This window comes from Parasteatoda tepidariorum, chromosome 8, assembly GCF_043381705.1.
Source record: "Parasteatoda tepidariorum isolate YZ-2023 chromosome 8, CAS_Ptep_4.0, whole genome shotgun sequence".
Taxonomy (NCBI): Eukaryota; Metazoa; Arthropoda; class Arachnida; order Araneae; family Theridiidae; genus Parasteatoda; species Parasteatoda tepidariorum.
This window is the reverse complement of record NC_092211.1, coordinates 81,329,111-81,345,573: the sequence shown is the minus strand read 5'-3', so window position 1 is coordinate 81,345,573 and position 16,463 is coordinate 81,329,111. Positions and strand designations below refer to the sequence as shown.

The 16,463-nt window shown below is 27.9% G+C and overlaps 1 protein-coding gene across 1 annotated transcript in view; it reads left to right on the top strand.

The window, feature by feature from the left end:
• Positions 1-6,107, top strand: part of LOC107443558 (cytochrome P450 3A24-like) — a 31,638-nt gene extending 25,531 nt beyond the window's left edge. The window contains exons 10-14 of the mRNA XM_016057478.4: positions 41-204; positions 287-375; positions 2,369-2,512; positions 3,225-3,387; positions 5,715-6,107. Of these exons, the coding sequence (XP_015912964.1) occupies positions 41-204; positions 287-375; positions 2,369-2,512; positions 3,225-3,387; positions 5,715-5,825 (671 nt within the window). The 3' untranslated portion in view covers positions 5,826-6,107. The remainder of the gene's footprint in view (positions 1-40; positions 205-286; positions 376-2,368; positions 2,513-3,224; positions 3,388-5,714) is intronic.
• Positions 6,108-16,463: the final 10,356 nt, after the last annotated feature.

The window sequence follows — 16,463 nt, the reverse complement described above, 5'->3', positions numbered from 1 at the left end:
TTGTGGTTGTTTTCCTAATTAATTATTTATTATTTTTCAGATCTGACTTTCAATGAATTAGTAGCACAATGTGTGATATTTTTTCTGGCTGGATTTGAAACAACAGCGTCCACATTAGCTTTTTCGACTTATCATTTGGCCCTTAATGAGGAAGTTCAAGAAAAACTAATCAAGGAATTGGATGATGCACTCATTAAAAATGATGTAAGAAAACATTAAGTTTTGTACCAATTATTAACTTGTTTTTGTATTTCTTTAGCTAAAATAACAAATTTTACATTTTTAGGGTAAAATGACGTATGAAGTCATTCAAAATATGAAGTATTTAGACAATGTCATATCTGAAACTCTTAGAATTAGTCCACCTGCAACAAGGTAAATATTTGTCCATTGTAAAAAAATTAAAAACTGAATTACAGTATGAAGTACGGGCCCTTTAGCTACGTCATTCATAAAATCCATCACTTTTTCCATAAAATATTATACCGTAAGTTTGACAGAAATATTTATTTAATTAGAGTTATTCGGTGCTTTTACGGTAATTGTTACTGTAAAAATTACGATGTATTAGATTTTTTGTTCCATTGCATATTCCGGGGAAAAAGATGGATTTTGCTGCAAAAGTACACAAAAGTACTCTGACAGCCGGTACTTTTTTACCGTAATTTGATCCGAAATTCTTTAAAGTGACTGGTAATTATTAATGTTTTTTCTAGAGAATATTATTTTTTGATGGATATCTATAATACCTTCCTATTGTGAAATTTATACACATGTTGCTCTATAATGACTCCACTACCTTCCTTTTAAGGAATCCGATAGATTTCGTTGGCACTTTAGTCTTATTTTTCTTGGCTTAAATATTGATGCGTGAACCCTAATGTGTATGCTCACTTTTGACAAGGATTCTAAAAATCCTTAATAAGAACGGTGATTGTGAAACCTTCTATGTACTGTTTTAAATAATTTATTAAAATATAGTTTAATTTCAAAATAATTTCATTTGATTTACCAAAAATGTTTCTACGTTTTTTTTACTTTTCTGTTTTTTTTTCTTCGAATACGAGAGTTGTGAATAAAGTAGTAACAACTAACGCTGGCGAAAAAGTAGCAAAGTATGGGGCATTAACAAACAGGATATGGAAGAAAAGCACTGTTAAAAATTCAGGATCAAATTATGGCAAAAAGCACCAGCACTCTGGGTGCCAATACTGTTTATGCGTAATATCCATTTTTAATGTAAAATTTTATGAATCGAAAAATCTGATATACAGTAATTTTTACTGTAACATTTACTCTAAAGTCACTGAATCACTGTAATTTAATACATATAGCTGTAAAATTTTCGATATGAAACTTTACGGTAAAAATACATTTTAAGAATGCTACACTCAGAGTTGCCGTACATTTTACAGTTATCTGATTCGGAATTTTTTACAATGTGAGGTATCGCTTTTGCTGATGTATACAGTACATAAATCCGCCGATCCACTAAAAGAGGTTCAAGTTGCTACGAAGCGGACAGTATCGTTTGTACTGCTCTAAATCAAGTATAAAGTGATCAGTGGAAAAAATCGAGGTAGCTCGTGACAAAAATGCATTATTTTAGACCTGAGGCGAAATGTACTGTAAATGATAGTTGCAGAATAGATCAAAGTATTTTGTACTGTCAGGACTGAGTCTGCGTATTCACTGGTCGACCATTCATTTTTCAAAGATCACGTTGGCGGGAAGCGCCTACTACAATCGCCAAAGAGCCAAATAGATTTCAAACTTGAAAATTAAAAATAGTAATAGCCTGTAGAGTTTTGCCTAGGGATGGCTAAGAGAAACACCCTTCAAGTTGATGCCCTTCTGCGATTTTTTTTGTTGTTGTTTTAGTTTTCTTGAGTGTTAATGTCCAGAAGTTGCCAAGACTTGGCGATTATTCTGCCACAGATCACAGTCTGTAAATATTTCCATGCTGACGTCGTATGGGTCTTCTTTTGATAAAACGCCTGTGCTGGAAATGTCCATTGAAATTGATCTTAGTCATCAAACGATGTTGCATATGTTGAAAGGTGTGTGAACTAAATTTTAGTTGGCAACAGAGTCTAAAAATTAAATTTATGTACTGATATTTTAAATACTCGTTTCATTTGCCCAAATACAAATTCATACAAAAATTAACGTTAGCTTTTTTTTATAAATATATTGTAGGATATATAGGATTCGTCACATAACTGATTTAATAATTTTGTCCCTGATATTTATTTTAAAAATTACGAGCCATAGCAGATAATTACGAATTCCACATTATTATTAATAAAAAAATTTTTTTATGCAGTATTAAATCCCAATTAATTTCCTTCATTTTTTCTTAATTTAGATTAGAAAGGAAAGCAAACGAAGATTACACGCTGGACGATACGGGAATCATAATTCCAAAAGGCACTGTTATTACTGTTCCAGTATATGCTCTGCACAAAGATCCTAAATATTTTCCGGAACCAGAAAAATTTGATCCCGATAGGTATTGATTAGAATCATATATTTCATATTTTAAATTCTCTTTTTCTTTCGTATTTTGATAACTTTTTAAACTATTAAATTTAGTTTATTCAATTTAATTTTTTCGAATTTTGCGATTTTTTAGTTTAAATGCATGAGTTGAAAATGCTTCAAATTTCTAGTAGACTAAAACAATATTAGAAAGGGTGATGAGTACGTTAACTATCAATTTTCTTTAGTAAGTTCTAAAAAGTATGCATTTTTAATGAATTTTTTTTAAAGAATAACTAGATAAGTTACTTACAAGTTCTAAATTTTTCTGTAGATTTTAAGATTTTTTCGTATTACTGTATTACAATAAAGTTGTCGCTGGCATGACTACCTATTTAACGATGTTCTATTAACAAGCTTTCGTGTCTGTAAAGGTGGAATATTACTATCTAAAATTTCGAAACTTTCCTGATTGGCTAGAGCTTTCAAATCTCTAATAGAGCTCTGGGCCTGATGACAATACAAGCATCGCCTCCTGGACATTACAAACAAAATGCATCGCCATATTATAGCAACAAGAAATTTGTTGTCCACCAAAATTAAACCGTTTTTGTACTAACTAGAGTGTTCAAATCTCATCATCTAAACATCATGCGTGTGATGATAATTAAAGTTTCAGTCATTTCTTTCTATATATATATATANTTTCATATATATATATATATATATATTCTTTTCTTTAGATTTACTCCTGAAGAAAAAGCCAAGAGAGAACCATTCACTTTCATGCCGTTTGGAGCTGGACCTAGGAACTGTGTGGGCATGAGGTTCGCCCTTGTTGAAGTTAAAGTTTGTTTAGCTTATGTATTGAGCCATTTCAGAATTAAAAGATGCCCAGAAACAAAGGTATTATTTCTTATATCGAAAAATATTCTATTCACTCTGAAAATATTCTGTTTCCCTTTATCTACCAATGAATCAAAAGAGAAAAGAAAAAAATGGTGTAATATGACACTCAAATGTTAATTACTTCGTTCCTATCACATCGCTCTTGTGTTTCTGACGGTGGAGGTCACATTCAAAAAATTTCGACGCCTTTCCGACTAGCTAGAGCTATTAAATTTCAACGTTTGTGATGATGCGAGATTTAATCGTTTCATGGCTGATATACGCGATTTTAGCGCCTAGTAGAAATTATAATCAATCAAAATTCCGATCACTTTATGATTGACTAGAGCATTTAATATTAACTGGAGTTCTGTGCATTTTGATGTTACAAGTTTACACGATTTTCTAATGGTTAAGTGCAGAGTTTTAAAACATCTAATATCCATAGAAACTATATTATTATTCAAAGTTTTGTTCATTATCCGACTAAATAGAGCACTTAAAGTTTAACTGATGAAAATGTGCACTAGATGAAAACGAAGTTTTCAATTATTTACCGACCACTATAAACAGAAATTCTCAGCATTTGATTGCTGAACAGAATTTATCATCCAACAAATTCTGGCAATTTTCTGATAAGCTGGAGCACCAAATTTTAATCGGAGCACTGCACTTAATGCGAACAAATTTAATTATTTCTCGAGAACTACAAGCAAATTTTATCCTCGTTTTATTACCAAACAAAATTTTGACCATTTTTCAACAATTTAGAGAGATTAAATTTTAATTTTAACTGAAGCTCCATATCTGTTGACACTACAAGTTTTAAACCGACTACTGACCAAAAAATATAATTTTCAGAATTTTTTAATAAATATAATTTATTGTTAACCGAAGTTTCATTCATTTCCAATTATTTGGAGTGTTAAAATTTAAACTGGAGCTCTGAGCTTAATGACAATACAAATTACAATCGTTTTCTAAATATCACAAGTAAAACTTACCTCCATTTCATCACCAATCAAAATTTCGACCATTTTTGTCTTCAACAAACACTCTCGGGAACAATCACTTTTTGACCTAAAACAAAAAAGATGAAATTTAAATAAAAGAAAAAATTTAAAAACTACACTTTATGCATAGACTAAAGAGAAAACAATTCTATTTTATTCACTTGTCGCTTTCGTACGTTATCAAAAATTGTCACATGTCTTTCAAAAGTGATGTGCACAACGAATTTTACTTCAGGTGTGATAAAAATACGATCATTTTCTTATTTTAAATTCATTTGGAAAAAAAATAAGTGCCCTTAAAAACATCTCTTAATTTTTTAATTATATCATATGTGTTTAATTGTGAAACGTTTTACCAGTTAAACGTTGATAAAAATTATTGGAAAGTATTTGTAAATTGTCATAGTTAAAATATCCTTATTATAAGTTTATTATAATCTCTTACTTATTTGTAACAGACCTGTGCACTTAAACGACGAAATTTTATTGGAATAACACAAAACTTCATGACATTTTTTTAAAAATGTATTCATAATAGTTTGCCGTTTATTAAATTTAATTAAAAACTAATACATTTGTTTTCTTATTTCATTAAATATGCATGACACCCACTTAATGTTAACATTAGTGCATAAAATATGCAAGTTCATGCACTCGTTTGCCAGTTTATGAATGTAAAAATTAGATTTTTAATAGTTTTGTTTTTTCAAGGCTTTACTGGTAATAAATATATTGCATATTTTGATTCAAAAATGAAATGAAAAGTAATACAATAAAGTAAAAAAAAACTCGTAAAAGAAGTTTTACATTTTAATTTATCAGAAACAATAAATGTAATTAAATTTTTTTACCTGCAATAGAAAAACTACGTTAAATAATTACTTATTATTTACTTAAGTTATAAATAGGTTTAGTTGTTCACATAAAACTACTTTAATACACTATTAATTTCCAACTAAATCGCATGGAAACTACAGAGACAAACTATTGAGATTTCAAGTATTAAGAAGGTGGTATTCAGAAAATGCCATTTAAAGTTGACAAAGGCTTAACGTATTCTTTTAAATATGAAAACATTTTTGATGATTATTTAAGTCAGACAACACATGAGCAATTGTGATTATCGATAGTGCATTAAAAATAAAAACGTCTGTTAAAAAGTATCGAGCGTTTAAATACAAATAGTTTCTCTATTCTAATAGTTAATAATATTTTTGGAATTAATGGTTAAACATTCAGTGGCCATACTGACCACTTATCTCCGTAAAGAGATAATAGATCTAATTTAATCACTATTTTATCCTATTGCACTAAAAATGCTCTATATTTTAGGTACCTTTAGATTATTACATTGGTCAAGGTCTGCTTCAACCTAAAGAAATTACTGTGAAACTTATACAGCGGAAAGACAGCCCGCTAATTGATAAAATATACAACCCGTGATATTTTTTTTCTACAAGTCTACATACGCATTCTTATAATGCTGATATGCTTACTTTTTGTCAAGTCTGCTTAACATTTTCCAAAATGTACAACTTCATTATAAATTTTGTATTGATATATTGTGCTGTTTTTTATCGCATTGATACAAATGTATACAACATTTCACTGCTTATTATTTTTAGTTAGTTTGCAAAAAATATAGTTTTTTTGCTTTTTGCCATACAATCATGTTATTTGTTACTTTTACTTTATACTTTTTTAATAAAAATAACTTAAAAATTATTTACTTCTTTTTGTTTTTTAACCTCATTGAGTTCATTTTTATTTTTAAAGCAATATCTAGATTCGAATCAAAAATCAATTCTTTGATTAACAACAGTTCAGCGCGTAACGCTTCTTTTTCACTCTGCAAATCGCCTTTAAAAATTTATCTTATGTAGAACAAGTCTGTTTTTAATTATAGAATTTATGATAACTTTAATTGAAAAAAAAATTTCGTTTCGTTTACAGATTTCTAATTATTTGAACTATTTAATAACAGGGACACTTTTCTAATTTATTAAATAGTTCAACCAGTAAAAATAATTAAACATTAACAATTAGTATAATTCGCCTTTTTGAGTTTAGCAAATGGTCGATTACTAAAATATGATCTACGTTAAAGTTTCTAAGAAGGAAATTTCACGCCAATCGGATTGACATAAATTTTTACGGGCGGTGCTTAAGGCTTGAATAATCTATAAAAAATTTATATTGTCTATTCCGTAGTGATTAATTAAAAATGACAAAAATCTTCAATTTTACTTTGAATACATCACCAAGCTCGTTCAATAACGCAGACAAAAAATACTGTTAGCTGTAAAATGTCACTTTGAATTTAAAGCTTTTCTTATTCCCCGAAAACTTCAATATTTGTGTTTAAAAGGCTAAAATCAGAAGATGAAAATTAAAAATTCTAATAGAAATTCAATTCTGTGCCCTAAATTTCAATACCCCTGTATGACTTCAGATTTTAAAAGTATTTTTTTTTTCAAATAATAAATACTTATTACTTACTTCAAACTCTAAGTCTGATTTTTTTCTCTCTTTTTTTTGAGTATCTAAAACGAGATTCTTCTGACTGATTACGTTATCGTACAGTTGGAAAAATGTTTGGCTTTATTCATAAAATATTTTGCTCACTTAAATTTTGTAAATAATTTATATCGTCATAACCAGAGCGAAATATAAGTAGTTTTTTATATACGTTAGTTATATAGTACTTTTATAAAGAAAATTATTGATTGATAATTTTAGTATTAAATATTTTTCTTTTTTTATTTCCGGAATAAGTAAAAACATAATAAACACTTTTTTGCCAATCAAAAGACTGCTAATTCTTTTAGCGGAATACATAAGAAACATTCAAATTAAAAACAAGCATTTAAAAAAATAAATAATAGAAAATTTGAGTATCTACCAGGTAATTTAGTAAAAACCAATGAAAAGTAATAATTGAAAAGAGAATACTTTGAAAAGATAATTTCTTTTTTTTTTAAAAAATAGATCTATGTCAGAAAAATAAATTACGTAAAAATACATTATTAAAGTACCTACATTATTTTCTTAATCTATTTAAAATAGATATATTACAACGATAAAGAAATTTCTTCTTCGTATCAAAATAACTTATTATACAACTTCCCGGAAAGACTACAAAAATTTAACAAAAGATTTTTTTTACCTTATCAGAAATGTTGTGAAATGTTCCGTATTATTCGAGAGAAAAGAAAAAGAAATGAAGCAAAAAAAAAATTCACACCTGAATAAATAAAAGCAATTGAAAGAAAAAAAATTAAATAAACAAAATAAAAGAAGAAGAAACAATCATGAATTTTCCATAAGCTAGTTTCTTTTTAGCCCTTTAATGCAGAATTGTCGTTTAATATGTTTTCATACATTTTTTCGATACTTTGTATGAAAAAATATATTATATATATTAGGTGAAAAATATAATATTTAGCATTTTCATAATTTTTAATTATGAAATACAGCATAGGCTCCAAACATGGTCTACTTTCAAGCGATAATTTTTCAAATTTGCACTGATTTGCAGTTACTTAGATATAAGAAGTTATTCATCATTAAAATTTCTTTAATTCACAAAATCAATTCTTGTTAAATTTTTCAATATAAGTGGGGAAAAAAATTCTGTACAAATATAAGTCCCAGAACCTAATAGATTTTTCTAGCAACTGTTTATATATTTTATTACTAAAAAATACCAAAATATATTGCTGCTTGTAATTACAGAGCGTCAGAAAAAATTTCTACAAAAAAGGACGCAGGTGTCCCATCTGCATCAAAGCGTTAAATATATATTATTTAAGAACTACATAAAGCAGATAAAGATGCCTCTGTTCATTATGTCAACTGCTGAAATACAAATCAGAGATATCCATGAAATTTTATTGTCCTGATCCCAAAAATATAGTCGCAAAGATAGTAAAAAAAATTTTTTTTTTTTGCACATTTCCTACTTTTGAGAGTAACAACTCATGTAAACTTGCATTTCCATATATTATGTACTAGCTGAATTCCCGTTCTTCGCACGGTGATATTAAAAAATAAATAAATCAGTATTGAGATACACTACGAAATCAAGCTCAAAACTGAAAATCATGTACCGACACAATCAAAGAACTTGGTGGAAGAACCAGGTAAGTGAAATTTTTAGGGGATTTAATAAATCAGAGAGAATTAAAAAAAGTGGTTGCATCCATACGGGAATGTTTAATGAAACAGAACTGTTTTCGCCTTCACTTAAATCTTGACATAACTAATTATAGCAGTTATCTGTATGCTTGCATGATTTTTTGTTTCAAATTATGCAGTGGTAAATAAATAAGAACAAAGAAATATTTGTTCCGCTTCCTAATAAATTGGTAATAAACTAGTTTGGATGCAACTTTTTTTTTACATCTGAAAATGTCACTTACCTGGTTCTTCCACTAAGTTTTTCAATTAATATAGTTAAAGTAATTAATTTTTTTATTTAATATTATTTGTTGCCCTTTTGGTGGCTTTGCGTTATTGAAGTAAGCAAAATCCGTTTTTCGTAGTTTATCCCATTAGAACAAAGATAAAATGTATTTAGTATCGCTTCGCATGATGCTATAGTACTATCAAGTAATTTTCTAAGGTATATATCCCTTTCGAAGACCGTAAAACACTTATTTCCAAAGTAACAGAAAGAAAACTGCTAAGTATTGGTGCTGTCTTAATAATCACCAAATATATCAATGTAATATTTTATACCTGTATTAGTATATTTGGAACACATTACATAACCCTTCAACATTTAAGTTTTGTGACAAATACAGTTGTCAGTGACAGCCAACTAAAGTCGAAATTTTTTTAAAGAGCTTGATAAGATTAGAACTTGATAAGATTTATTAGACTTATTAGAACTTGATAAGATTGAAGATTTTTGGAGCAAGGGAATTTCTCTATCTGGCCTTTAATTTACTATAAAAATATTTATAGGTAGTAGAGAAACAAAGTTCCTTATATTCTAATCCATCAAAATATTAATACACTATCTTTGCTAAAAGTGGAAAAAATATTTTCTGAAATTACGGAAAACCCGTTGCAGAAATCTTATCAAAACTGCACCAATTACCATAATACCAATAGAACATATTACCGTCAGTAGTGCACAATAAGTAAGCGTTATCTGTAAATGGCGATTTTCTACGGTTTTCCTTAACGAATTTCCTGAATATTAACCTTTTTCTCCTTTAACTTCGCTTTTTAGCACATAGCTAGTTTTATTTCAATTAATTCATATTATCAATATTAAGAAGCATTTGTGTCAATAATAATATCGTAATTTTTTATTGCTCCCCAAAATGAAGAAGTATATTTTCTCCATTATTTTTGCTTTCAAGTACTAACATTAATTAAGAATCTTCGTCGTCAATGATAGTATGATGATTTCTTATGGTTCTTCTAGATCAGGGGTTTCCAACTTACATGTGACCGGGGGCCTCAATTTAAAACACCATTCAAATGTCGGGGTGCAACTTTCTCAAAATTTCATATAGGACTCTTTTATGTTCGAAGGAACATTAAATATTACTGTCAGATTTTTATTAAAGGTTTTTTAATATTAAAAAGCGAAATAACAAGCATTACAAATATTGCTTGTTATGTATCATTTTGAATCTTCTCTTAATCAGAAACTTAGTGACAAGAATTTTTTTTTCTTTTAAATTTAATTCTGTGATAAATTAACTTTTTTTTCGACTTATTAGGAATTATAGCAACAGAAAAAAAATTCTCGAGCATCTGAAATTAATTTTTTTTTCTTTTCCGCTCATGAGATATTCAATTCAGGGAATTTAAATAAAACACGATATTCATTTCCTCTTTTATGCGTTTTAAAATTTACAAATGTAAAAAATTCCATGCAAAATGAGTGGTTTCAAAAAGTTAAATGGGAGAATTTCTTCGAGAGAATTTCTGATACGCACTTGCTAAATTATATTCACAAAATACAAAAAAAAACGAAATAGAAAAAAGCAACATACACGATTATTTTTGTATTTGAATAAATATTTTTTTGGATGCAGAAACTGAGAAATAATTTTATTTGCACCGTTGGTATGTTGAATTTGACAGAAATGATGAAATTAGGTTTTTTTAAACGAAAGAAAAGTATTTTAATCCTATATAGATTTTTTACCAAAATTGTCCACAAGAAATTGACAACTAATATATTTTAGTTCGCGGGCCACAAAAAAAAGGCTTCGCTGGCCGGATGCGGCCCGCTCCAGTTAGTAACCACTGTTCCACATAAATATCTTGATTTCGTCACTTTTGCGTTCTGGAACATAGTTTATTTATTCTATTTCAATATGCATATACCTAAATTAATTAAGCGTCATTGTCGTCAATAAATGATATGGCGATTTCTTTTACATTTCTTCTAAGCGAATTTGTACCAGTCAATGAATACATAAATATTTTTTATTCAATTACCATTGATTCTAAATAATTATTTTTCAGAAGCACGCACGTTTTAAAGGAATTAGTTTAAATTTTTAAAAAAAAAGTGCATGGTGTTAGATAGCTTTAAAAGTATAACTTTCATGACGTAGACCACGTGTGCTACCACGTAATGTTGTTTATTTAATTTATCTTGATACAGCGCATATCAAAAAATTAAATATTTAAATCTGTGTAAAAAAACTATTTTTTTCCATCAAATAGAGCTATAAGCTAGAAATTATCACTAATTTTATCTTCTAAATATATGAAAACTGAATCGCTTATAGTGAAATTTTAAACAATGAATAACGCTTAACCAATCAGAAAATCCCATTTCGTTTTTTATTCATCCAGCTTGAACAGTTCATCGTAGATTGTTCCAATGTTGACAGTGACCTTCCTCGTGCTTCAAACTACCTGTATCTTAAGTTTCATTGCTTTTTGTCCGATGGTGAGCCTATAAAGGACACACACACCCACACACGGACATTCATTTTCATATATATAGATTAGGCAGTGGCAAAATAAAATAAAGCAAAGAATTATTAGTCCCACCTTCTAATAAATTAGAGATAGAATCATTCGGATCCATGTGTTCTATTTCTATCCGGAAAATGTTCCTAACATGGCTCTTCCACTAAGTTTTTTCAATTAATACAGCTAAAATAATTTCAATTTTCGTTTTATTTAATGTTATATGCTGTAATCTTCGGTGGCTTTATGTTATTGAAGTAAGCAAGGCTCGTTGTTTGTAGTTCATACCATTGGAATAAAGATGAATTGTATTTAGCATCTCTTGGCATGATGCTATTGCTCGTATGACCGTTAAAATGACATGTTAAAATTTAAATGATTTTCTCCGTGAAAATTTACCACTATTAAAAGATTTTCTCCGGTACATATCCCTTTCGAGGAGCCGTTAATTCTGAAGTATAGGTATTAAAACTGATTCGTGCAGTTTTAAAAATCACCAAATATATCAATATAATATTTTATACCTATATAAGTATATTTGGTACTTATTGCATAACCCTTCAACATTTGAGTTTATACATATTTGTTAGTGGTAGCGAACTAAAGCTGAATTTGTTAAAAAAATATATATTAGAACTTCATAAGGATTTTGAAGCCTGACCATTTCTCTATCTGACTTTTAATTTACTGTTAAAATATTTATAAGTAGTTGTGGAAAAAAATTCTTTTATTTTTAAGTCTTTAAAATATTGATACACTGGGTATTAATACCACTGGAAAAAATATTTTCTGAAACTACGGAAAGCCAGTTGTAGAATTCTTATCAAAAGCAATTCGCCAATTACCATAATACCAGTAGTACATATTACCGTCAGTGATACACATGAATTAAGCTTCATCTGTAAAAGGAGATTTTTTACGATTTTCTTAAACAAATTTTCCTTTATTCTTTCTTCCATGAGTTTGGCTTTTTAACACACTTTATTTTATTTCAATTAATACACATTATCAATATTAATTGAGCATAAGTGTGAATAATAATATGCAGATTTTTTTACGGTTACCCAAAACACGAATAAGTATCTTTTCTACTTATTTTTGCTTTTCAGTTTAGAAGTTACTTTCGGATTTTACGTAAGATAATAGTCATGGATCTTAGATTGAAAAAAACATAATAATATATAATTCATGAAACTTTCAAAAAAAATCACAGCAGGGCATTTTTTTATTCATTTATTTTTATTTTATTTATTTTTTGACTGCGGCTCTGAAAAACATTTTAAGGACTTTAAAAAATTACGTCTACGCAGTGAAACTTCAAAAGTCAAAGGAAACAATATGATGACTATTCCCCTGGAATTAAAGTTAAGTAGTTAAGTCAATTATTCCAAACAAGTTAACTTCTCCATCCTCTTCGAAAGTTTTGGAAAATACATTTTTTTTTTATCGATCCAAAATCTATTCTAGGTCCAATACTTTAGTGCATAATTAACAACATATTTCAATAGAATTTACATTTTACCCTTTATTTTATTTTATTAAATTTTTTGTTCCTAAATAACTAAAGTTCTATGATTAAATGTATGAATATTTAGTACGATGGTAAACGGGGCTTTTCACTACTTTCCTCATTTTTACTGCCACTCTTAAAAAAATAAAAGAATACGGTTAATTTCTAATAATTTTAATGTGTTTAATTGTTTATAACTGTTTCAAGCAATTAAATGTTACATCCAAATAGATTTCAATTCAGGGGTAAATTAAATCATTATCACGTTTCGAGCATAAAAGTAAAATTAACATTTTTATTTTTTACCGTTAAATAAAAGAATAATTTATATTTATAATCTCTAAAAAATTTATATCAAAACTATTTGCAAAACATATTTATTACAACTATAAAATAATTTGTAATCCAAAAATCTCGTAATATATCTTATTTTAGCATCAAGGAAATTCTAAAGTTAGAAAAAGAAAAATCTTTTGAGATGATGATTCTAAAAATAGCACGGGTTTGGAATCTTTTACAATTTTCTATTTTTAGTATTTATTATTTAACAAAACAAGACGTATCAGGCATTTTTTTAAATTGTGCTAAAGTTGAGAAATAATATATTAACAGCTTATTAAGCAAATTTTTTCAACATTATCCTTTTTAGAAGGGCAATTTTTTTTATCTTCATTTTTCGAAAAAATGATATGCTTAGTAAATAATTTTGATCAGCGGAATATTTTTCATTTCTGAACAAGATTTAATTCTTAGCAATAATTCTAAGTTTTCTTTCAATAAAAACTAGACAATAGTTTAAAAAGGAATTTCACTTTAAAGGAAAACATAAATTAAAGTACTAAAACAATTGATTAGTATATTAATGGAAAAATAATTTACATGGCAGCGTAAAGAATAAGATTTTGAGAGATGTTAAAATTTAATTAAGTAGTTCGTAAAATAATTCTGCGAAACACTTGCGAACAGGTAATTAACAAATTTATTTTAAGCTTAGGACGATATATAAGATGTTTATTATAAGAAATTTTAAGATGCTTAAAAATGTTGACAACTTATTCGTATTCATAATAATAAAATATATATTGAAGAAATTGATAAACATATTATTTCAAATCTATGCATATATTATTGAAATTGTATCAATTATTGAAAGAACATACTAAAAAATAAAATTTAAAAAAGCTAATGGATAATCACATTTTATTAGAAACATGCTTCTATAAAACTAAACATTAGTTGAATAAAATGTTTTTATTCAATAAAATGTTTTATTCAAATCTTTTTATTACATTACGAATAAAGTTTTAGACAACAAAAAAAGAAACATATTATTTTATGATTTGAAGAAAAAAAGGATTAGCAATCGGTTATTAGCGAAAAAAAAATATAGATGAAATTTTACTCTACGCTAGCAGAAGTCAAGTTCCTCGTACGTTAACAACATTTAAATATTAATCGTCCCAATTAAATATTTCTTCATTGTCGCCAAAATATCGTTTTAAAAAATAATTAATTTGAACTTTTCTCTGCTTCCACCAGATTTTCTCTGCTTCCACCAGAACTGTTGAAAGTTTAGATTTCGCAATAGAAAAATACGTAGATTAGTAAGGTATAAAAATTTATACCTCATAATCCAAAATTTTTTCATCCACAATTAAATTAAATAATAAAAAATAATAAATAATTGCTAAAAATTATATTTTGCATGAAGTTATCTTTGTATAAATAGGTTTCATAAATGGATGTAATTTTTTTTGAATTGCTTAATTAATTTTAAAAATGTGACTAAAAACGCAAAAAATGAAATTAACATGAAGGGGTCCAAACTTTGGATCGCTCTCCCGATCAAACTATGGGGACCCTATTTCTCAGATTGCGGCTACCCCCTATATTTTGAAGGTTAAAAATCCAAGTACGTTAAAAAAATTACATGTTTATTCAGAGAAAGTACGTTTTTGTGTCCTATTTCGTAATTTAATTAATAGTTTGTACTAAATAATTTGCATATTTGAGTTCACCCCCAAGAGACATTAAGATTGACACTTAGTGCATGAAAATCCGATCATTAGAACGAAAGCTATTTAGGGTGATATCTTTTTTCTCTCTTTTTTTTGCTGACTGTACATACGTCAATGTAACAGAGGATTTGCTTTATTTGTATTACAGCTCGATGGTCGATACTAAAATCATTCAGTTTCTCTCTGTTCCAGAACCCGATCTGACACCTTTAATTTACACCCACTCATTCTTTAACGATATGGAGTAGACTAAGTGGCGTCATGGTTATGAAAAAAAAAATGAGTATTCACCATAGGGCAGGGATGGCGAACCAATGGCACCCGACACAATAGTTTGGGCACTCCACCGATCACAATTGTTGTTACACTATGAATTGTTATTACACAAATGTTATTACGCTATGAAGCATATGTAACAAATAAATAAAAATTCACAAAAAACAAACAAAATAATAAACAATTATTAATAAAAAAATTAAAAATTAATACCAAAAAAACAATTAATAACCGTAAAAAACAAGCTAACAATAAATAACTAGCAAAAAAAATCAACAATCCTGCTTAAACTAACATCTTACTACCTAATATAAGTTATTGGTCATCTAATCTGCAACAACAGAAGTCACACTGATGTTACTTTAAGTTGAATTACGTGTATAACTGAGACATTGCAAAATGTATTTTTTTTCAATGTAAATAAAGAGTTTTGAGTTGATAGTATTTAGTGTTATTATTTTCCCAATAATCACGAAGTCAAAATTATTTGACGGCACGTCTATGACCTCACTAAGCAATTTTTTAGAGAAAATGGCACGTTGGTGCATAAAGGTTGGCCACCCCTGCCATAGGGTATAAAAACTAAGCCCCACACCTTCAACATTTAGTTTATTTTGCCTATAAAAATATAGCTGGATACCTTTTGAATAAACCTCGTATATTACAATTTTGAGTTCCTCTCTTTTGATGAATGAAAAATTACTTCCTGTTTACATTTTCTTTTTACACATTTCTTGTTATCGTTTATTATTAATACAGGAAAAGAAGTTAACAATAATACGTTCTAAAATGATTGATTTTATCTCCTCAATCATTTTATAAATAGAGTAAAAGTAAACTTACCGTATTCAAACGATAGAAATCTAATAATTTCTTTTTAAAACAAATAAAAAACTTTTTAATCGAATAAAGTTAACAGAGCATGACAACTTATTTTACTAACATGTTTATGCGTTAATTATTCCTTTGTATTTGTACTGAAGTGGGCATTGCCCATTAAAAATTTCTTTTTTCTCGTAACGTACAAAAACTTTGGACAGACCGCTGATTTCCGACCAGCAAAGTCTCAAAAAAAGGAACCTATTTTCATAAATTCACTAAAGTTTCAGCAAAGTCTCAAAAAAAAGGAACCTATTTTCATAAATTCACTAAAGTTTCAGCAAAGTCTCAAAAAAAGGAAACTATTTTCATAAATTCACTAAAGTTTCAGCAAAGTCTCAAAAAAAGGAACCTATTTCATAAATTCACTAAAGTTTCAGCAAAGTCTCAAAAAAAGGAACCTATTTTCATAAATTCACTAAAGTTTGAGTAAATTTTTCACAATGTCCC